Source organism: Aspergillus vadensis, assembly GCF_003184925.1.
Source record: "Aspergillus vadensis CBS 113365 unplaced genomic scaffold BO88scaffold_9, whole genome shotgun sequence".
NCBI classification, from domain to species: domain Eukaryota; kingdom Fungi; phylum Ascomycota; class Eurotiomycetes; order Eurotiales; family Aspergillaceae; genus Aspergillus; species Aspergillus vadensis.
In genome coordinates this window covers 320,928-341,351 of record NW_020292047.1, presented here as the reverse complement: position 1 = coordinate 341,351, position 20,424 = coordinate 320,928, and the positions used below count along the sequence as shown (strand labels likewise).

Here is a 20,424-nt window from a genome sequence, read left to right as displayed (position 1 = left end):
TAGCAAAAGGATCCTATTTCTGTAGGTGAGCAAGTGAATGCTGGTGCATAATGCTGCAGGTGAGAAACACAGCTCGTTCGTCCATTTAACCTAGTATAAAAGGTGCGAGGTAATGGTTCTAAGGATTTATTCCCGTAATAGCATGAAGGGATGTTCGTATGAATGACAACAACCGGAAAGAAGCACCTCTATACAAATAGGAGATGGACCAAGCTAATTACCCCGCGCCAAGAGAAATCTACCAACAACTATAGCCCGAGTAAATATGTCAGTTCTACCCAACAATATACAAAGCGAAGGGTATGCAACTCACTTTTACGGAACTCCTCGGGCTTCTCCTGAACAATCCAATGGCCGCAATCGAAATCCACGATCTCAGATGACGGAAAGAATGCTTTTATCAGCGGCAGTGCTGAGTCAGGGATGAATTTGCTCTGAAGAGCTCTCAGAAAGAGCACGCGACCATTAAATTGCCTAATGGCTTCACTCTCCTCATCTACATGATAAGGAAATTCGCCAAGAGGTCTTATGGCTGTGCTCAAAGTTTCGATGGGCACACGTAGTTGGAGAAAAGGTGTATCTGACTTCTTGTGAAGATTGCTAATAAGCCAAGCCCGTATAGCAGGAGACTGTATATTCCTCTTTTAGCCCTATCGTCGAAAGCTGCAGAGCCATTACCGTCACAAAGCACGGCATCTTACCTTTTCATATTGAGTCAAGATCCTATCAGCTTGCGAATAGTCCGTGATCTGTTCGTCTCCCAATCTCGCCAATCCTTCCAGATACCGAGCAAAGTCTGACTCCAATGGCAAGCGAATTGGGCAATTGTCGATGGCCACTACGTCCTTAACTAGGGTCGGAGATTCTAGAGATAGGGTTAATGCTGTTTTGGCGCCCCTGAGAACCCACGTGTTAGACCTAATACTATCTTATACGGAACAGTGAGCGCTGATTGAGTACAGTCGATGCATACATGGAATGCCCAATAACAGTCGGCGATCGAAGCTGGTGTCTTTCAATGAAGTATTTTACATCCAGTGCCATCTCCATATAGTCGTGTTTTGGGTGATGACCGGATTCGCCGTGATTCCGCATATCCTGGCTAGTGGGTCAGGTTGCCACTTGAAATACATCGCTATTCGCGTCACTCAGCTAAGGAAAGTACATACCAGAGCATATACAGGCCGCGAGAGATCTTTAGCGAGTAGTCTGTTGAGACTGTTAGGGCGAATATAGACAGAACAAAAGCAGAAATACTTCCCTGCTAACATGTCTGTTTTCACGTTTCGAGCCTAGAAACCCATGCAGGAAGAGAATTGGACTGGTCGGGGTAGCATTATGGCTTGTTGAAGTGTTACTGGTAGGTGGTTGATGGAGTTCATAAGCTAATGGAATTCGTCGTGCCGCGGTATGTAAATGCCGGCAGAGATGTCTTGAGTGCAACATTGAGGGGAAGATGGTCTTGACTGGTTAACATAGAAAGTAAGGAGTGTCGCTTGCATTGATAACAGAATGTAGTCAACGAATCTATGGCTAGGAATAGTTAGTCAACGAGTCAATTACTGTCTCGTTATTCCGGGAGAGATTTGCAAGGGTGTTCAGGGAAATTGACGCGCCGATCCCTCATACATATATGTAATATTACGCTGCTTCTGGTAACGCTATTGTTTCGGCAGCAAAATCCGAAGACTCTCGGGCCCTCCGTCTCGTCACTGTTTGTAATCAGGACAAGCAAGTTGTATATTATTGCTGTGCTACATAATATCACCCTTGTTCTTCTGGTTTTCATAGCAGGGCAAGACCTGTTTATGTCGGCACTGGTGTGGGCTTTTAATATGGGTCACTTCATTATCGGAACCGAGTTATGTACTCCACGCCCTTCCGGTGACGACCCCCTTCGTTTGAGACCCACACGCAAGCAACTCTTATAATGAAGGGCTCAAGCCTGAGCGCCCTCCAAGTGTAGAGGAATGCAGCATTTACATCGTTTCAATATCACTCTTATACTTTATATGCAATATGCGTCGGTCGGCCCGGCAGGACTCTTCCGTGCTTCCCGAAGAGCTTGAACTAAGATCTCATACTGGCATCTATGACACCGAGCAACCGGCAGATGGGCCCGGAGTCAGCCAGGCCTTCCCCGAAGGGGGTCGAGAGGCATGGATGTGCCTCTTGGGATCCTTTTTGCTGATGTTTCCGTCATTTGGATTTGAAGCAGCAGGTACGTTAACCTTTCCATGACCGCATTTTACATGAAAACCCAAATAACTACGAACAGCTGACTTGATTACCCAGTTGGCACTGTCCAGGACTACATTAGCGAGCACCAGCTTGCCGAATACAGCATCCGAGATGTTGGCTGGATCACCGCAATTTTCGTGTTTCTGACTCTATTTCTTGGAGTCCAGGTCGGACCACTGTTCGATCGATACGGTCCTCGAGCCTTATTAACATGCGGATCTGCAGCCAGCTTCACCTCCTATATGCTACTAGCTGAGTGTACAAAATACTGGCACTTCATCCTGTGCCTTTCCATACTAGGAGGGGTTGCTTCGGCCATTGTCTCGACTGTCTCAATCTCAGTCCTGAGCCACTGGTTCCACCGACGACGCGGCCTAGCATCAGGCATTTGCATGGGCGGATCATCAGCTGGAGGTGCTACCATTCCAGTAATCCTACGGACCCTGTTCTCAAGATACGGTTGGACGTGGTCTATCCGCGTTATCGCCTTTATAGCTCTGGGATGCTATGCAGCAGCAATCATCCTGGTCAAAGGCCGCCTACCAGCTAGCAGCAACAGCAAAGCGACAATCGACTTCCGGGCCTTTCGATCTCCTCGGCTTTGTTTCTTGACTGTGGCAGTTTTCTCCTTCGAATTCATCATCTTCGGCTGCGCAGCACTATTGCCGACATACGTCCGCTTTGCTGGCTTCCCGACAGACGTGCAATTTTACTCGCTCACAGTCCTGAACTGCTTTGGCTTAGTAGGAAGAGTCCTTCCCGGATTTGCGGCCGACAAGATCGGCCGTTTCAACATCCTGCTCTGCCTAGTCCTACTCACGTTTATCATGATGGCAACGGTCTGGCTGCCTGTTGGCTCTCACGATGTGAAGACCCTATACACCGTGGTGGCTATTTTCGGATTCGGATCTGGGGGTTGGATCTCCCTTGCTCCTGTATGTGCTGGCCAGCTCTGCAGGACTGAAGAGTATGGTCGGTTTTACGGTACCCTATACTCCGTGGCTTCGTTCGGGGTTTTATTGACTGTTCCCGTCGGAGGTGACTTGTTGCAATCGACCACACCTCAGATCCTTATCGGGTTTTACTCGGCCGTGCTCTTGGTCGGGCTTGTTGGTCTGATATTGTCTCGATGGGCTCTGCTGGACTGGAAGTGGAGATGGAAGGTTAAAGTATAATTCCTCCAAGAAGGATGGGAGTATTTTTATGACCTTGTCTGCCAAAGTGCTTAGTTCGTGGAAGAGTCATAGTCTAAGTATTTCAAGAGTTATGATAGTAAATATAAATGAATCATCGTTTTCTCCTGCTCTTTCGGCCCTCTGATGAAGAACATCCCTACTCTTATAGTTAGAAGTCACATGACCGACTCGATAACAGGATGTTATCAAACACCGATACAGCTCCTTCCTGCTCAGGCCGATCATCTTTGTTTTTTACAGATTGAATTAACTAACAACTAATCGATATCAATCATATACACATTATATTGTCGCACCCTGCATAACTCACAGTCATATAAAATAAGAAATCCCACAGAACATCACAACCCAAACAGTCTCCCGACTTTTCCAGGAACCAACTATGCGCCCCCGCACCCTCCTCTTAACCATAGACGCATTCAACACAATCTTTCATCCGCGCCAACCCGTTCCCGAACAATACATTTCCGCCTTTAACTCCTTCAAACTTCAACAATCCCCTGAGCTCACACCATCCATCCTTCAACCAGCCTTCAAATCCGCTTATAAAGCGCAATCCCGCCGCCGGCCGAACTATGGCCGGGCAGATGCCATCCGCGGCCAATACGGCGGACCAAGGCAGTGGTGGGAGGAGCTTATACGCACCACGTTCCAACAGGTCTTGGCAGATAATTCTACCAAATTACCAGATGAGCTAATCCAGGGTTTATTGGATCGCTTCGCGAGTTCACAAGGCTACGCGCTCTACAACGACGCGGGCGAGTTATTTCAACGCCTCAGGCAAATCAAAACCACTGGTCAGAAACTGGGTGTTTTCGAGAGGATAGTGGTGGGAGTCCTCTCCAACTCAGATGACAGGGTGCCTGCTGTGCTCCAGTCATTGGGGCTGAGTGTAGGGAAGGGCAGAGCGGATCAGGAAATCGAGAGTTTGAAATTACCGGGATTTGAGGATCCTTCTAGTATTTCGACTGGTGAGTATGGAGAGAAGGTTGATGATATTGATCTCGTGATCACGAGTTATCAGGCTGGAGAGGAGAAGCCTAGTCCGGTGATCTTTGACGTGGCTGAGCGGCAGGCGAGGAGGCTGGTAGGGGCTGGTGAGGAGGATGGTGATTGGGTGCGTGTTCATGTGGGCGACGACTATGACAAGGATTATCGTGCTGCTGTTGATGCGGGGTGGAAGGGAGTTTATGTTCCCCGAGATGAAGGTGGGGGGAAGGAGGGGGTGGTAATTCGGTCGTTGGTGGATTTGATTCCGATCTTGGAGGGGATGAAATAGATTGTGGCTGTTCAGATGTACAGTAAGATGGCTTGATTGGTGTATAATGACTTGGAGACAGTGTGACTTGAGACACAGTTGTGTGATGCACTACTATACTAGACGAGTGACCCGGCGAAGTATGCCCACCCGAATACAACGGCTGCTTAATACTATCACAATACTACAAACACAAGACACCTCCCCTGCCAAGTACTTTTGACCACAGCACTCCGAATGATCGCCAAATGTCACAGAAAAGCATTGACCTCAAACTTGACCTGCAGGTGGCCATCCGTGCAGCGTCGGCAATCGCACTGACCAGTTGCCAGTTGGTTGCCTGGTACAGCCGGTGACGCCAAGCAATGCCCAGATCCGAACATATGGTCTTTTATAGGTCGATGCCTGGATGGCGACACAATTAACTATGACGCATCCCTTGGCGATCTGCTGGTCTATCTTACAAATCTATAGGTCCCTGTTAGTCCCTCTCTCGAGGGAGAGCACATTATTTGTGCAATCATATGATGGTGCAAGGGGAACCCATGATGTAATGACGTCGAAAGGGGGAGATTCAGCTGCATTTATAAACCCCGATATTATCCACCAGATTGCTGCAGAATCTAGCTTCTTTCTTCACCTAATTATCACTAAATTATCACTAGAGAGTTACTACACAAACATATCAATATGGATCTCGTTCAGAAGTACGGCCACCTCAAGCACGATCGACGCCGGAGCTCCCTGCAGCAGCAAATTGCGGAAGAGGAACGCCACCGGAATCAAATGGGTATGTTGATACCCTTATCCCCCTTAATTAAATAGATGCTGATGAGCAGTTAGCTATCAACTCACTGTTAGGGAGCTTTGGGGGTTCGGCAAACGATCATCCAGACCGACGATCCAGTGGTGCGGGGAATATGGCGAGCATGATCGAGGAGTTCAATAAGTCGGTGTCCCACTATACACACATGCAATTATGAAGTGAAGCTTACGGATCTTGCAGACGGAAATCAGTGTCCCCGGATACCAATGTCGAGCAAAAAGAGTGATGCAATTATCATACTGTTGGGTGATGGAGCAGGGTGGCTATTGTAGTTAAATGGAGTAATGAGGCTTATGACTGTCATTTGTTGGAAACAACACACAAAGTTCTGTGGGATAAATTGAGAAACTATAAATATTATTACTATAGCATTACTTGTTCCTGCTCAAACTGTAGCTCATCATAGTTACTATCTGGATAAAGCGCAATGCTTGGTCATGCTGGGATGCTCGATGCTCACAGTGAGGGATATGGAACAACCAATCAGACAAAGCAGATCATATCGCAGATCAACACCATATTGGGACTAGTCGATATCAACTACTCAAGTGACCGCTTTCCCAAAAAGGAAGCATAATGATCAGTCAAATGATATCACGGTGGATGCATCAACTTATCTACTCACGCGTCTCGATATGTTGTCGCGCAATTGCTCCTCCCCACTAGCTTATCCTAAATGCCCCCGGTAGCTGTACGCGCTTCCCCTGTCAATATCCATATAGCTCTAGCTAAATCCGTCTAGACGCCTTTTCGTGCCTCCTCCCGTCGCAGCGCAGGCCCGCAATTCGCGTCAACCCCGCGGTTCTTCCTCTCACAAACACCTGCTTCATCGAGGCCATCTCAAGAGATCGACTCCATTGACCAGGATGACTTTGCATATGCTACTCCTGCTCCGTCTGCACGTTATATAAAACGTGAGAGAGAGCAGGTACCCACTCCTCGCCCGAAAGAGTTCATTGAAGACTCGGACCAGCCAGACGATGACGCTGCACCTAACGAAGGCGAGCTTCAGAGCAGCTCTCCACCAGAGCCAGGGGAGCTCGACGCCGCCTTCGATGAAGTATTTGGATCTATAAGAGATCGTCAGAAGAGGCGTCGAGTCTCTGGGCATAATGACGCTGATAACACTCCCTCCGTTCAACGACGGAGACCCGCCGACAGGATCCTGTCATCCTCCCCGGATCCTCCAGTAGCAGCAGCAGACGAGACAACTCTATCGGTACAATTCCAGACACCAAAGCAAATACGTCCAGATCCGGAGTTCCGGAAACCAGTGCGACCTGCGGAAACACCACATCCTGTAACACCAGCAAGCATCAACCCCTCCTCCCTCCAACCCCGTCGTTTCGTGCTATCCGCGTCGCAACTACCCCCAAGTAGCCAGACTCAAGTCAACACCGCTATACCACCCTCGACCGCAACTCCAGTCCCGAGCTCACAGCGGCGAACACCAGCATTCGTCCTGCCTCGCTCCCCTTCCCCTCAGGAGGACGACGATCCCACCGGCATCCCCACGCCTTTCTCACCTTCCTCTCGTGCTCTCCGGCGGCGCGGCCGTCACCGTTCAGCGGCACACAACTATGTTCCTGGTGGCATGGCGGCGGAAGTGCGCAGCTGGATTCTGGAAATGGGCGCAAAAAGGGAACAGCAACAAACGAGTCCGAGCAATTACCGTAGAACGGATCCACCTTCACTGGACACGTACGCGATAGCTATCCGGATAACTAGGGCTCGTCAATCTACCCTGCCGAGTTGCGGCGCTCTGGCGTTCACGCAGGGCCACGCCGTGGATTCTTCTGAGACCAACGAGACGGATACTCAGACCCAAACCCAGATCAAGAACGTGCTCCTTCTCGGACCACCCCGACAACAGAAGTCCCGGCATGCAGCATCTCACATCCCTGACCTTGAACCGGGCGATGTGGTCGGAGTCTTTCGGGGACTAGCTTGGGAGGTAGATCTAGGAGAGCCTGCCCCTGCTTTAGAAGTAGGCCTTGACCTCGACGGTCTCTCGCAATCGGACCGTTCACACATGCAAAGTGCAGGTAAATGGCACGTGGGATTGGAATGGGAACTAATCTCATAGGACTATTCATACAGTCAATCATGTACATTATTTGATACCCAAACACTCAACAATGCGATACTTCAACATCATGCTGAACATTCATTCCTCGAATGAAATGCAAAAGAAATGAATCTATATATGCAAGCTTTTACCCCCTCAACACCATGACCAAAACGCCATACCCACACTGCACAAAACACATATGTACATCATCGTCACTCCGCATCCCCTTCCTTAACCACAACCTTCAAAGCATCCACCGCAACCTTACATCCCCACTTAACAACCTTCAACTCCTTCCCAGACGGCACAATATCCGTCTTCGCAACCACCTTCCTCAAGAAGAAGATCAACCCCTTGACAATCTGCGGCGTTTCTCTCGCGCGCAGGAAAATCTCCAGAAGCGCCTTCTCATCCTGCTCATCCTCATCCTTCGATTTCGACTTCGACTTCTTTTTCTTCTGCTTCTGCGACTGCTGAATCACACTAATCAAAAGCAATTCCACAAAGGCCTTGCTCTTCGGCTGCAGGTACGCGAAGTTCAGAATCTTGAGCACACCCAAATTCAACGTCCCGTCTGCAATAAGCGACCCGTACATCTTCGCCAAGTTGACGATGGATTTCATTTCGAGTTTGTTCTGGTCGTCTTCGTCGTCGAATGCGTCGTCATCATCGCTATCGTCCATGTCGCCGGACTCGCCCATGCGTTTGAAGATGTTCCATAGCGTGTACATGAAGGATACTTTGATGCGACGGCCCATTTCGCCACAGAGGCGCTTCGCGATGAGCGTGTAGTAGGGGTTGTGGGCTTCTTCTTCCATGGCGCAGTGGGTCAGGACGCGGGGGATTTCGAATTCCTGGGCGCGCTTGAGACGGAGTTTGAGGAGGCGCACGTGTGCGTCTTGGTAGTCGGTTGCGGACATGATGGCGACGAAGATGGAGCGGCGGACGTCGGTGTTCATGCGGTGCGCTTTGGCGATGTTGACGAGGTCGGGCTCGGAGTCGCTGTCTGAGACGTCGGCGTGGGTGTTGTTCGTAGGGAGGCCGTTGAGTTCCTTCCGGGCAGATTCGAGGGGATCTTCGCGCCAGCTGGCGCCGACGAGCCACCATTTGCCCTTCTTCTCGGAGTTGTGGATATCAGCGCGGGAGATGCTGATGGGTTCGGAGGCCCGGATGACTCGTGTGTTGTTGAGAGAACCGAGAATTTTGCGCATCTTGGTGATGTGTTCGGTGCTGATGCTGGCGTTCACGTTGGACTTCAGCTTGTTGTTTTTGAGGTCGGTGATGGTGTCGATCATGAACTTCGTACGGACGGAGAGGGCGGCTTCGCCGGCTTTGGCGACGGCGGGTTGGATGAGAAGGACGATGTCTTTGAGGGAGGAGGGGTCATCTTGTCGGAGTTGAGGTCCGGAGTCTGGTGTGGTTAGTATGAGGTTGAGAAGGGAGGGATGGGCATAACGTACTTCGGATGATCTTGAGGAGCAGTTCAGTGTTCTCCTCGTTGATTTCTTCTAGGAAGAGCCGAATGTAGTCGAAGACAAGGGGGCTTCCGATGACATGGAAGTTGTACAGTTGCGACAGGAGAGAGATCAGGTTGATAGTCTCCTTTCCTTCAAACTTGCCCCGTTCATCGCCGCGGGCATCGAAGGTCTCGACGATCTTCTGCACGATTTCTGCGCCAAAGTCCGTACCCACAATCTTGTACACTGCAGCAATGAAACCCGCATGTAGAATGATGAAAGTATCCGACAGAGCAGATCTCTCGCAGATCAACCCGAAGAGCAGAGAGATCAAGGTCGAAGTGACGTTCTGGCGAGGATGATCCCGGTAGAGCTTCTCGAACTCCGCGAGGATAGAGACCATATTAGCTTCGGACAGCTTGTTCAGGTGACCTTGAGCCTGTCTCCGTAGGCGAACGAGAGACTCATCCTCGGAGTTGGAGGCAGCGCGAAGCGAAGGAGGAATGTACTTCTGGGGACGGCTTTCGGTTTCTTTGACTGGGGCGACGTAGGGATTCTCCTTCTTCTTAGGAGCCGGCTCCTCTTCCTCTCCTTCTTCCTCATCTTCGTCGAAATCACCCATAGACTCATCGTCGTCAAAGCCCTCAAGCCCATCTCCCATATCGCTATCATCTTCCTCCTCAGAATCCTCCTCCTCAGGCTCCTCCAACCCTTGCGCCTTTCTTCGCTTACTCCGTAGCCACTCATCAGCTTCTCTCTTGCGCTTCCGACCCTCATCCGCAGAGTCCTCATCCAAATCGCCTAGCAGATCACCGAGACCATCCTCCTCAAAGGACTTGGGGAGCTTCTTGCCCTTCTTCAATCCAAGTTTCTTCTCCAGCGCAGCAATTTCCGCATCGTCCTCCTCGAGCTTCGATTGAACCGTCTTGGATACCGGGCGTCGCATTGTCACCTCGTCCTCATCCTCATCCTCATCAAGATCAATATCGTCCTCCTCCTCAGAGCTCTCCTCAACCTTCGCCTTCTTCAAAATAGACTTCGGCTTCTTCTCCTCCTTAGCAGAAGCAGGAGCGGCAGCCTTCCCCTTCGCCGCTTTCGCCTTAGCAAGTTTCGCCATAACATCACCGGCATCCTCATCATCATCCCCCTCATCTAAATCAAATCCATCAAAGTCCCCCATATCTTCATCATCGTCATCGTCATCATCATACCGACCCCTCTTCTTCGGAGGCGGTCCCCGCTGGTGGTGGTGCTGCTGAGGCTGCTTCTTTCCGGAGCGTTCTTCTCGACGGCGCTCTTTCCGCAATGCCGGTCCGTTGCGCTTATTCTTCTTCTCGCCGTAGGTATCTCTGATTCCGAGCTCTGCGCGCAGGTCCCTCGGTAAGGAGGTCGTATTATGTCTAGGACGTCGCATGGTGAATCCTATTTTCTCCAGATCAAAAGTGTTAATGTTGATTGGGGGTTGGATCTGAACTTTTTTTAATGCCGATTCAAAATTGGTCCCGCGGAGGCGGAGGACGGAGGCGGTGAGAGCCAACCTAAACTGACTTTGGGGGGTGGATGCGTTTATCTCCGCTGGCTGGCAGCTGTTACTATTGCTGAGTAGTTATAGTTGGTTTGCGTTTTACTGCCAATTGAGCTGCGAGATTCAACCTCAGCACTACGGTCACATCTACATCCTACACACGCCCCGCCTTAAACCTATTGAACCAATACATTACAACTGCCAAAATGCCCGCACACCTGGGCCACGAGGAGGTACTTCCCTCTCCCCCACAACCACCACATCACCACACTTAATACGAAACTAACACTTGATAAATAACTTATAGTTCTTCACCTCCCTCACCACCCTCCTAAACACCACATCTCAGAAAACTCGCGGATCCGTGTACCTCACGCAGAAGCCTCTCCTCAACACAACCACCGAGTCTGCGTCGCAACCATCCATCCTCATCCGCGCGACAGACGGCAACACCAACGCCCCGAACCCCAAGACGGCCGAGGCCAAGAAGAAGGTATCGAAGGCGGGATCGGCAGCATCGAAGGTGAAGATCTCGACGGTCGTGAGCCCGGACGATCTGGAGGCGTTCTATGCGAGGTATGCGGAGGTGTGTAAGGCTGGTATGACGGGGTTGAAGAAGAGGGATCGGAAGAAGGGGAAGGCGAAGGGAAAGAAGGAGGGGGGAAAGGTTGTTAAGGGGTGATTTTGTTAGTGGTTTGCTGGGGAGGATGGGGGAGAAGGGTGGTGTGATGGATAGATGCATTATGGGCGTTTGTGGGATTGTTCTACTTCAGTTTTATTTGATACAAGGGATTATGCTTCGATGTATATGTTGTAGATATGTTGAATGGGATTGGTTTTCAGCTGATGGTATAGTATCAATAGATTAACTACTTCGCTAGAATACAGGGGATCAAATTATGGTGCTTGTCCGGGGTGAATCAAAGACAGTCCGCCCACAACCGTACAGATGCCGACTAATAAAACAGAAACAATGAGATCATACAAATGCGTCATCGTGGGGAAAGAAAAGACATCAGAGGGAATCGCAGGTGTCATCAGATGCAGAATACAGCAGTGTACAAAAAGTGAAGAATGAATGTAGATGGCCAGACAAATGGTTTGATGCAAATCAATTGGAGTTCTCATCCGCAGACACCCCAGATCGGTCAGGAAGAGGCAAGTCGAAGTCATCCACAGTGTCCTGGGCATGATCAACCTCGTACTCGATCTTCCGGTTCAGTTCCCCCATCGCGGATTCCAAGGCTGGGCCGATGACAATGCGCGCGGCAATGTGGATGAGAACCACAAGTAGCTGGATTGGGGGAACCAGGACCAGTGTGGCGGTTTTATGAATAAGCGACGCCGCATCGTGTTTCTCAGGTCTTGCAACTGCCAAAGACGATGCAGGCGGCATAGGAGACACTTCGCGCTCACGGGATGCTTTGGAGCGTCGGCGGAATTCGATGCTCATGCTGCTGAGGTTGGGGTTCGAGTCGGTACTTCCGGTGCGGGGTGCGACTGGACGTTGAACGTCAGGGACTATGGTCGGGGTCGGCTTCATTTCGCGCTCGTGGAAGGCTCCAGGCATATCGTGCGATGCCGACGACAAGTCATCCCAGCAGTCGACATACACTGATAGTCTGTCTCTCGAGCGCTCTGTTTCTTGGAAGGGCTGTTCTTCAGACGGCGAAGTAGTGTCACTGTGGTCAGACTGGAACTGCTCGGTACCCTCGGTCGATGTAGGCGTAGAGCAGGCGTCAAGTTCGGGTAATGTAGATAACGATGGTCCAAGGGAGTGGAAGGATTCAACGCTCGATGAAAACGTTGTTTCAGGATCAACCTGTTGTTTGGGATTGTCTTCAAACCTTGCCAGCAAGGTCTGGAAGTTCTGTTCGGGTTCTGGGTCTGGGCGCTTGGGCAAATCCACTTGTTCGGATGTCTGAGGCGCTTCCGGAGTTTCATTGTCATCCGGAATAGTCTCCAAGATAGTACTGTTACTGGCACTGTTACTGGCCTTGGTCGAAAAGCCGCTGTCATCCGTTGCCTCGCCATCCGTGTCTTCCCCGGCACTGACTGGGTCTTTTGTGAGGTCCTCCTTCGACTTGGACAGTCCATGGTAGTAGACTGAACTGATTGGGGCACTTTCGCGACGACCTTTGGGACGCCATGCCCTCTTCCTCCGGGGCGCTTTAGCCTCCTCTGGTATCTCAACGGTGAAACCTCTCTTGAAGGGGCATGGTGTCACTTCGTAACGGAGGACCCTGGGCAGAACATTTTTCATCTCCGTGACCAAGACCCTGTTGTCGTCGGTGTCGGCGGGGAGTTCGATGCGATAGTACGTCAGAGGGCGAATGCGCAAGACAAAGGTTGACTCGCCGTCGACACACCAACATTGCGAGTTCTTGAGGATGGCATGGACGACATTGCCGCACTTGAGGAAGACAGTCAGGCCGTGGACATTCTCCAGGCGAAGCGGGCCGAGAGCGACCGTTCGTTCAGTAGGGGACCTCCAAGGAAGCGTCTCAACGGTATCAACGGGATAGTCGAAGTCGGAGGGCGCAGTACTGGAGGGAATCGGGGCGAGCGCTCTAGGGGCAAAATGGACGACTTTGGCGGAAGGGTGGTAGAAGAGATCGTTCTCCGAGGGCCTCAGCGACTCGGATTGCCGCCGGGGTCGGGTAATAAGTTTGGAGGGAAGAGTCGCAGACCGGCGAAGGGATTGGGTCTGGGGTAGTGGCGCATCCGAGGTATCAGACATTCTCGATCATGGGGATTAAGGAAGGTGAGAAAGGAGATGGATTACATTGAAAACTGTATAAGGGACAGGATTAGGTAGGATATAGATGGAAAAGATAGCAAGTGAATGCGAATAGGAAGGGATAAGGAAAGACGATCAGCAGGGGGGTGCTGTTGGAATGAGGTCAAACGAGAGACGAGAAGCTGGGGTGGTGAGATAATGGACGGGGGAATTCCCAGCGAGTGACCCTTCCCAACTTGGTTCGAACTCAATAAATTCATGGCAAAAGTATGGAATTGCCCCAATCGGGTCTAACCCAGCGGGGACTGATCGTGGCCTGAGGCAGTCATGCACCGGTCACCTGCCCTACGCCGCAGAGTGGGGTCGGCGGCTGATGGTCTGGCGTCTGGCGGCTGCTCAGCCAGTCGGAATTGATCGCTATCGTACCCGCGCGTCATTCCCTAAGCAATGTGGTTGCCTGTGGCTGTTTCCCCCTCGGCAGCCAACGCACAACTATAAATAGTACGATGCTCCCTTTCTGCTAAACGGTCCCTGATCTTCAGAAGTACTCGAGAGTCTCTTGGGTGTGCATCATGGGAAACTTCGATCATAACGCCGTGATTCGCGGTGCTCAGCTGACGGTGGTTGCCAGTAAGTCCGGCCCCTTTTGCCTGCTCGAGTTCTTGGACTCCCAGTAGCCAATGGCTGCGCGACTCCTTTCGCCTTGCGTAAAAGGGGGAGCGGCAGATGTGGGATTATAGGGGTCTGCGTGGTGCTGAATGTCAATGGCTCAGCACGGCCGAGTTCCCTAGTTCCATGATCGACAGCCATGGCTGGCTAGCTACCCGCATGGTTCATTGGGGAAACACGGCACGAGTACTACTTTACCCGCTGCTAACTTAGCTGAACAGCCGTCCGCGCATTGCGGAACCCCGATCTCTTCAAATACGATCACTTTCGGCAGGCTGCCTTTGCTGTTGCTGTCGGTGTGGGTGTCGAGCTCCTCATCCAGATTCCCGTATGTGACTATCTTCTAACTACCCGCTTGACAGCTTCGGGACTGACAAAGCGGTTATAGATCATTGCACTAAAGATTGGACTTTGGTTCGTCTCATGGATTGTCGACCTCGAGAGTGTCACTTGGGACGATTCCCTCATCGAGGGTCTCGATTTCCTCTCCAAGTCTGTCCTACATGTCCCCTTCCTCATCATGTCGTTGATGCGGTACATTACTCCGACATTGGATGAAATGTAAGCCAGCAGTCCCTTGACATAGTGTACACGTGCTGATTGATTAGCTTCATGGAATCGTTGAAATGGGTGGACACGACCTATGTCGATAAGCACAAGGCAGAGGACCCGAGCACTCTGCGTGCCATGTACTACCCGAACCTCTCCATGTACAACGCCGGTGAGGGCAAGGTCAAGTCTACTGCGCCGAAGAAATCGGCCAAGGAAAGAATCATGGTGTTCCTTAGGAGGTCCGGCCAGAGAGCCGCCCTGCTTCTGGGCGTATCCATCTTGTCGCTTGTGCCTGTTGTCGGACGCTTTGCCACTCCAGCAGCTTCCTTCTTCGCCTTCAAGGATGCTGTGGGCACTACCCCTGCTGCTGTCATCTTCGGAGCCGGTTTTATCTTCCCGAAGAGCTACGTTGTTTCCTTCCTGCACAGCTTCTACGCCTCTCGTACCCTGATGCGTGAGATGGTAAGTCTTCAGCCACATTTTCGATAAAACCATCCTAATGGACAACTAGCTCGACCCCTACTTTAGCCGCGTTCCCTTCACCCCTGAGCAGAGAAACCGATGGTTTGCCGACCGCCAGGGCGTCCTGTTCGGCTTCGCCTTTGCCTTTACAATTGTGCTGAAGACTCCCTTCATCGGAGTCCTCCTGTACGGCGTTGCCCAAGCCGCCACAGCATACCTCGTCACCAAGGTCACGGACCCCCCGCCGGCCCCGTCAGAGAAGGAGGGCTTCGCAGAGACCCAGGTAACCTGGAAGAACAAGCACGAATTGCTGCGCCTGTCGCTGGACAATATTGACCAGCTGAACAAGGCTCCAGAGGAAAAGCCCAAGGCGCCCGAGTTGCCGGGTCGGAAATTCGAGTAAGCGAGCAGCCAAGGGATGAGTCGTTCGGAGGAGTAGAATTCAACGTACAAAAGTTGGTTATGGAAACCGAGACTGTACACTTAGGTTTTCTGCATAGTGCATGCATGCATGCACGCACGCATCTTATATTTTAGGTTCGGGGTTATTATCGTTATCATAGACTCAAAAGACAGCCGTGGAATCAAAGCATATCCTTTTCCCCGCTGATAAGCGCGTCAGCCCTGATAAGATAACCGGAGCAGGGGGGGGAATTCCGTAATTCCTATTCGGTCTGGTGATAAACAAAGTTGGACCAGTTCGTGAGGGGAAGTTTCGGGTGCCATGAATTGAGGGGTTGGTTGCATCGCTTTAGTTTGATTTATCTGGTAGTATTAATGCGTGGTTCCCTCGCTGAGGGGAAGTTGTCCCATCTTATCTCTTCCTACCTATTCATCCATCAATCAATTAGTATCACAAACATCATCAATATCATCACGAATTCACCATGGGCCACAAGAAGATCCGCACCGCTCTCTCAGTCGATCTGAACAAGCCAGCTTGGGAGCAGCCTGGCCTCCACGTAAGTCATAAATAGTGGAGTAACACAATTGTAACACTAACCTTCATCTCCTCTATAGAACAGATGGCACCCAGATGGTACTACACCTTTCCCCCATGTCTCCCCCCACAATAACCCCAATCTAACTAACAATAAAATCAAAATAATAGTTCCCTCATACGCCAAAATCGCCAACAACGAAGTAGTCAAAATCGAATGTCTCGACTGGACAGGCGGGCAAATCAAAAACAACGATTCCGCCGACGACATCAAAAACGTCGATCTCACTCAGATCCACTACCTCTCCGGCCCATTTGAAATCGAGACCGCAGAGCCAGGAGATGTCCTCCTCGTCGAGATCCAAGACGTGCAGCCCTTCGGGGACCAGCCGTGGGGATTCACGGGTGTATTTGAGAAGAGTAATGGGGGTGGGTTTTTGGATGAGATTTATCCGGAAGCGTATGATATCCTCTTTCTCTTTTCCTTTTAAACTTGGTATCTGATGGGGTGGACATGTGCAGCGCAAAAGCCATCTGGGACTTCGAAGGCATCTTCTGCTCCTCGCGCCACATCCCGCACGTGCGATTCGCGGGCCTCATTCACCCCGGTATACTGGGGTGCGCTCCATCGGCTGAGGTCCTGGCAGAGTGGAATCGTCGTGAAGGGGAGCTCATCGCGGCGAATACTACCCTTGGACGGGACGTTGCGAAGCCTCCGGAGCCGAAGAGTGCGCATGCCGGTAGTGCGACGGATGAGGAATTGAAGGCGAAGATAGCGAAGGAGGGGGCGAGGACTATTCCTGTATTTCACCTTCCCACTTCTATATCCCAGTCAATACTGACAAACATACAGGGCCGTCCCGAACACGGCGGCAACTGCGACATCAAGAACCTCTCGCGAGGCTCAAAAGTCTACCTCCCCGTGCACGTGCCGGGGGCCAAATTCTCCGTGGGCGATTTACACTTCAGCCAAGGCGATGGGGAGATCTCCTTCTGCGGAGCGATTGAAATGGCAGGGATAATCACGCTCAAGTTTACTGTCCTCAAAGGGGGTATGGAGAAGATGGGCATGAAGTCTCCCATTTTCCACCCTGGGCCTGTGGAGCCTCAGTTCGGTCCAGGGAGATATCTCACGTTCGAGGGATTCTCGGTGGATGAGAATGGCAAGCAGCATTATCTTGATGCGACTGTTGCGTATAGACAAACTTGTTTGAGGGTGATTGAGTATTTGAGACGGTATGGGTATAGTGATTATCAGATTTATTTGTTGTTGAGTTGTGCGCCGGTGCAGGGACATATTGCGGGATTGGTGGATATTCCGAATGCGTGTACGACGCTGGGAGTGCCGATGGATATTTTCGATTTTGATGTTAGGCCGGAGGCGGAGGTGGTGAGGTTGGATATGGGGAGTTGTGCGTTTAGTTCGAAGTAGTGGGTGGTAGTTGGGGGGGGGTTGGAGTTGGGGGGAGAAGGGAGTATGTGCTGTTTGGGGACGCATTGGGGAAGCTTGGGTAATTGTAAGTCGTGCGTTGGGGTGCAGGCCAAATGCACTGGAAGGTCAATGAATTTCAAGTCGAGAGTAAATATTGAGTTGATTTGAGCAATATCCTATCCCAGACTAAGAGCTTATACAATGCTATAATGTAAGCTTATCGAAGAATTGGTATTGCACAGCTACATTGCGAATGGTCCTGTGTACATATATAGTAGATCCCTACAGTCTACAAACTCTTGTCTCAAAGATAGCTTGTATGTCAGACCACCCGATTGTCGCTCTGATTCTCTGCCATCCTCCGATAAGTCGATGCAGTAGCAATCCGCGCTCTCTTCCCCCAGAATAGCAGGGGAACTGGAATCGAATAGATGAAAAATGCCACGACTGCAATCAAGATATGCAGGTTCTGCATACCCATTCCATTAACCCAAGGTGTCAAAGTGAAAAGAACAATGACAGCGATCACGTTTCGCATGAAGACTACGCCGACCAGAGTGTCGCCAACGATCTACCATACATTTGCGTTAGATTCCAGATTATACTTATTCAAAGAGGACATTCGATGTACTCACATCCTGATAGCAATCCATAAGATATGATAGTGAGATACCACTGCTGCAAGAAAGAACAAACCCAAAGATACCATAGCCAACTGCTAGTACAACCCAGTGAGAGCCCTATGGTAAGATTAGCACAATACTGGAGATGTATGGGGTGCTAGGAACGTACATAGGCAAGCCCAAGACCAAACATCAGTATGGATCCTGGACCCAAAGCTATTATAGGGAGCGAAAGCCAAAGTCGCATCTCCGGCTCGTATATGCCGTTGTTTCTCTTCGAAAGCCAAAGGATGGACTTGTCACTCAGATAGCCTGAGATTGAAAAGCCTAACAGGCTGCCAATAAATGGGGCAACATTCATCAAACCGATTCCGACTGAAGTAAAATTATATGGCGGAAGGATCATATATGTCGCTTGTAGAGATGTCATGACTGCGAACCAGCACAGGGTGGAGCCGTATGTAAGTGCAGTATATGTCACTGCTGGAAAAGTAAATAGAATGACAACTGGCTGCCACACATGAGGCCATATAGATTCATCAGACGGTGTGACGAGGGCCATTCTCTGAAGGTAGGTCTTTGGCTCGCTTCCAGGCCGCGGTGTGGCACATATTTCCACGGACCGTTCAAATCCCTTCTTATCATCGGGTGACAGTCTTCCTTTAGAAGCCTGAGAGCACTCAGGTTCGTCTGCACCAGATGTCTGCACATCTGGAATAACTTCCTGGGCATTCAGAATAGGAATAAACTTCGATTCTTCAAAAAGAAAGATCACACAAAGTAGCATGATGGCGAAGAATATCACACACCACCACCATCCCCAGCGCCAGCCTTGGGATTCCACGACGTATCCTGAGGCGACAGGTCCCAGAAACGCTCCGACTGACTGGAAGAGCACGAATAATCCGTTCATGGTGGCATGTTGGTGGACAAAGAAAAGATCTGCGACAGTCATCTGTACAATAATCTCGCTAATAGCACCCCCCAGGCCGGAAATCAGCATCCCTCCGATATAGTCCCCGAAGGTATAGGTTTTGGCATTCCACACGCTCGCAGCCAGCTGCAACGCCGAGGAGAAGATATAAATAGGGCGGCGGCCATATTTTCGAGCGAGAGGAAGCAGGAAGAAGCACCCCACAGCAAGACCACCGTAATTGGTCGCCGTACCGGCATTGAGCTGGTCTACCGTGAAGCCAAGCTCTGTTTCCATCGGACCCCATGCGGTAAAACCAATGTCTAGCTCCACAAATGTGAAGAGGACAAATAGGCTAACAAAAGTATAGTTGAGAGCCTTCCGTGCCTTGGACCAATTGAGAGGATCATCCGGGTCGTCAGAAGGAGTAGGGAATAGGACCACACTGCTGCCGTGTACTACCTGTGGTCAGTCCTGTACATGCACTCATCAGAATAAGTTCTTACTATCTTCGAGGGTGACTGTGCCCGGAGCCCAGATGGGCTCCTGCTCAGTCTGACTATTCGACATCCCAAATGCGATGTTAAGGCAAGTCAAGTTACCCTTCGTGATGCAGCCACCGAAGCGTGGGTCACACAGGTCTTATCATTATATTCACCTCCCGCAGTATTTCCTCCCTTGTGCTTCTCCTCCATTTTAGCGACGCCTAGAAACGAGGCTTATCGCTCGGGAATGCAGGAGAGTGATCAGAGATAACAGCCCGTTGGAGTTCTTCATGCGGGGTTGCCAAGCGGAGAAAAGCAAGTACCGATAATGGCTCAATATTTGATGGCTATTAGTGGATATCAAAATGCGTCATGTGGTCCTATCACAGAGTAGCATTTCGCGGAAGAAGAGCATTGGATAACAGCGCGACAGATAATTCCGGTAAAGGTGCAAATAGTGATTCCGGCATCTAGCCAGTGGTATTAATGCCGTTGAGACCCTGAGTCCAGACAGATGGAAGCCCTTCGAATGCAAGTTTGTAGTATCTCAGTTAGATAAAGCAAGTGCACGGACTGTTGGTCTTACTTAATGAAGAAAGTGTTGCCGGTACTTGGCTTGGGAGGTCCGCGTGACCATTCAGGATGCAGAGGCATGCATACAGGTGCATGATGGCGATCGCTAAACGATTCGCTGCGGTTCAAGCTTGAACATGAAGAAGCTTGCACACGTCGGACTAGATGAGATCCATAATCTGAACCATGGATGGATTCCCTATTCAATGATTTTATCATAAATGAAGAGAGTGTGATAACATTGTCAGGCTGGTTTGCAATAGTGTCAGCATACTTTCGCATCACGGTTATCAACCAAGCTCATACAGAGTACTGCGTGAAATGTTCTAAGACCATAAGGTCGTCCAGCTCCAGCTTGGAACCGGTGCTCAGCTGAGTGATTTCGCTTACTGGCCATGAAGACTGCTGTAGTTTAGGCGTTGTAGCCAGGTGGGTAGATGATTAGTATGTCAGGTTGTCAG

At 50.6% G+C, this 20,424-nt stretch overlaps 11 protein-coding genes across 11 annotated transcripts; 7 read left to right on the top strand and 4 right to left on the bottom strand.

Annotated features, from left to right (window-relative positions):
* Nucleotides 1–248: 248 nt before the first annotated feature.
* BO88DRAFT_424834 (putative alpha/beta hydrolase) lies at nucleotides 249–1,446 on the bottom strand (the record flags this gene model as incomplete). Its single annotated transcript, XM_025708774.1, has 6 exons — nucleotides 249–274; nucleotides 314–629; nucleotides 702–897; nucleotides 974–1,098; nucleotides 1,170–1,209; nucleotides 1,244–1,446. 6 exons carry the CDS (start codon nucleotides 1,444–1,446, stop codon nucleotides 249–251), a joined length of 906 nt encoding a protein of 301 aa, XP_025563672.1.
* A 515-nt stretch (nucleotides 1,447–1,961) lies between these two features.
* Nucleotides 1,962–3,416, top strand: BO88DRAFT_434771 (putative MFS monocarboxylate transporter; the record flags this gene model as incomplete). Its single annotated transcript, XM_025709493.1, has 2 exons — nucleotides 1,962–2,221; nucleotides 2,296–3,416. The coding sequence occupies exons 1-2, from the start codon at nucleotides 2,020–2,022 to the stop codon at nucleotides 3,414–3,416; spliced, it is 1,323 nt and encodes a 440-aa protein (XP_025563671.1). The 5' UTR covers nucleotides 1,962–2,019.
* Nucleotides 3,417–3,687: 271 nt separating this feature from the next.
* BO88DRAFT_269934 (haloacid dehalogenase-like hydrolase) lies at nucleotides 3,688–4,910 on the top strand. Its single transcript, XM_025702345.1, has one exon. It carries the CDS (start codon nucleotides 3,820–3,822, stop codon nucleotides 4,714–4,716), a length of 897 nt encoding a protein of 298 aa, XP_025563670.1. The 5' UTR covers nucleotides 3,688–3,819; the 3' UTR covers nucleotides 4,717–4,910.
* Nucleotides 4,911–5,385: 475 nt separating this feature from the next.
* BO88DRAFT_339003 (uncharacterized protein) lies at nucleotides 5,386–5,747 on the top strand (the record flags this gene model as incomplete). The annotated part of the gene is made up of 3 exons (XM_025703009.1): nucleotides 5,386–5,485; nucleotides 5,539–5,644; nucleotides 5,702–5,747. 3 exons carry the CDS (start codon nucleotides 5,386–5,388, stop codon nucleotides 5,745–5,747), a joined length of 252 nt encoding a protein of 83 aa, XP_025563669.1.
* A 525-nt stretch (nucleotides 5,748–6,272) lies between these two features.
* Nucleotides 6,273–7,607, top strand: BO88DRAFT_338423 (uncharacterized protein; the record flags this gene model as incomplete). The annotated part of the gene is made up of 2 exons (XM_025702978.1): nucleotides 6,273–6,897; nucleotides 6,976–7,607. Coding segments are annotated over 2 exons (1,257 nt in total), but the record flags the coding sequence as incomplete, so codon positions are not given.
* Nucleotides 7,505–10,503, bottom strand: BO88DRAFT_434769 (MIF4G domain-containing protein). Its single transcript, XM_025709492.1, has 2 exons — nucleotides 9,053–10,503; nucleotides 7,505–9,003 (listed from the first exon to the last, which is right to left on the bottom strand). The coding sequence occupies exons 1-2, from the start codon at nucleotides 10,461–10,463 to the stop codon at nucleotides 7,805–7,807; spliced, it is 2,610 nt and encodes an 869-aa protein (XP_025563667.1). The 5' UTR covers nucleotides 10,464–10,503; the 3' UTR covers nucleotides 7,505–7,804.
* A 129-nt stretch (nucleotides 10,504–10,632) lies between these two features.
* BO88DRAFT_404225 (signal recognition particle 14 kDa protein) lies at nucleotides 10,633–11,483 on the top strand. Its single transcript, XM_025706559.1, has 2 exons — nucleotides 10,633–10,807; nucleotides 10,882–11,483. The coding sequence occupies exons 1-2, from the start codon at nucleotides 10,781–10,783 to the stop codon at nucleotides 11,254–11,256; spliced, it is 402 nt and encodes a 133-aa protein (XP_025563666.1). The 5' UTR covers nucleotides 10,633–10,780; the 3' UTR covers nucleotides 11,257–11,483.
* On the bottom strand, nucleotides 11,404–13,523 carry BO88DRAFT_404224 (uncharacterized protein). The gene has a single exon (XM_025706558.1). It carries the CDS (start codon nucleotides 13,312–13,314, stop codon nucleotides 11,686–11,688), a length of 1,629 nt encoding a protein of 542 aa, XP_025563665.1. The 5' UTR covers nucleotides 13,315–13,523; the 3' UTR covers nucleotides 11,404–11,685.
* A 288-nt stretch (nucleotides 13,524–13,811) lies between these two features.
* usgS (transmembrane protein UsgS) lies at nucleotides 13,812–15,810 on the top strand. The gene is made up of 5 exons (XM_025702343.1): nucleotides 13,812–13,944; nucleotides 14,205–14,311; nucleotides 14,372–14,544; nucleotides 14,592–14,997; nucleotides 15,047–15,810. The coding sequence occupies exons 1-5, from the start codon at nucleotides 13,887–13,889 to the stop codon at nucleotides 15,398–15,400; spliced, it is 1,098 nt and encodes a 365-aa protein (XP_025563664.1). The 5' UTR covers nucleotides 13,812–13,886; the 3' UTR covers nucleotides 15,401–15,810.
* Nucleotides 15,811–15,884: 74 nt separating this feature from the next.
* On the top strand, nucleotides 15,885–17,369 carry BO88DRAFT_452873 (acetamidase/formamidase family protein; the record flags this gene model as incomplete). Its single annotated transcript, XM_025710721.1, has 5 exons — nucleotides 15,885–15,959; nucleotides 16,018–16,036; nucleotides 16,109–16,397; nucleotides 16,460–16,739; nucleotides 16,791–17,369. 5 exons carry the CDS (start codon nucleotides 15,885–15,887, stop codon nucleotides 17,367–17,369), a joined length of 1,242 nt encoding a protein of 413 aa, XP_025563663.1.
* A 232-nt stretch (nucleotides 17,370–17,601) lies between these two features.
* On the bottom strand, nucleotides 17,602–19,919 carry BO88DRAFT_269845 (sugar transporter). Its single transcript, XM_025702344.1, has 4 exons — nucleotides 19,412–19,919; nucleotides 18,162–19,363; nucleotides 18,005–18,109; nucleotides 17,602–17,940 (listed from the first exon to the last, which is right to left on the bottom strand). Exons 1-4 carry the CDS (start codon nucleotides 19,473–19,475, stop codon nucleotides 17,692–17,694), a joined length of 1,620 nt encoding a protein of 539 aa, XP_025563662.1. The 5' UTR covers nucleotides 19,476–19,919; the 3' UTR covers nucleotides 17,602–17,691.
* Between the last annotated feature and the right edge of the window lie 505 nt (nucleotides 19,920–20,424).

Excerpts from the sequence above, each read along its gene's own strand:
- BO88DRAFT_269934 (XM_025702345.1), top strand. The coding sequence starts at position 3,820 with ATGCGCCCCCGCACCCTCCTCTTAACCATAGACGCATTCAACACAATC.
- BO88DRAFT_434769 (XM_025709492.1), bottom strand. The coding sequence starts at position 10,463 with ATGCGACGTCCTAGACATAATACGACCTCCTTACCGAGGGACCTGCGC. Across the intron at positions 9,004-9,052 it reads GCTCCTCAAGATCATCCGAA|ACTCCGGACCTCAACTCCGA; the intron begins GTACGTTATGCC and ends TAACCACACCAG.
- BO88DRAFT_404225 (XM_025706559.1), top strand. The coding sequence starts at position 10,781 with ATGCCCGCACACCTGGGCCACGAGGAG. Across the intron at positions 10,808-10,881 it reads CACACCTGGGCCACGAGGAG|TTCTTCACCTCCCTCACCAC; the intron begins GTACTTCCCTCT and ends AATAACTTATAG.
- BO88DRAFT_404224 (XM_025706558.1), bottom strand. The coding sequence starts at position 13,314 with ATGTCTGATACCTCGGATGCGCCACTACCCCAGACCCAATCCCTTCGC.
- usgS (XM_025702343.1), top strand. The coding sequence starts at position 13,887 with ATGGGAAACTTCGATCATAACGCCGTGATTCGCGGTGCTCAGCTGACG. Across the intron at positions 13,945-14,204 it reads TCAGCTGACGGTGGTTGCCA|CCGTCCGCGCATTGCGGAAC; the intron begins GTAAGTCCGGCC and ends TTAGCTGAACAG. Across the intron at positions 14,312-14,371 it reads AGCTCCTCATCCAGATTCCC|ATCATTGCACTAAAGATTGG; the intron begins GTATGTGACTAT and ends AAGCGGTTATAG.
- BO88DRAFT_269845 (XM_025702344.1), bottom strand. The coding sequence starts at position 19,475 with ATGTCGAATAGTCAGACTGAGCAGGAGCCCATCTGGGCTCCGGGCACA. Across the intron at positions 19,364-19,411 it reads CACAGTCACCCTCGAAGATA|TACACGGCAGCAGTGTGGTC; the intron begins GTAAGAACTTAT and ends GACCACAGGTAG. Across the intron at positions 17,941-18,004 it reads TTATGGATTGCTATCAGGAT|ATCGTTGGCGACACTCTGGT; the intron begins GTGAGTACATCG and ends AATGTATGGTAG.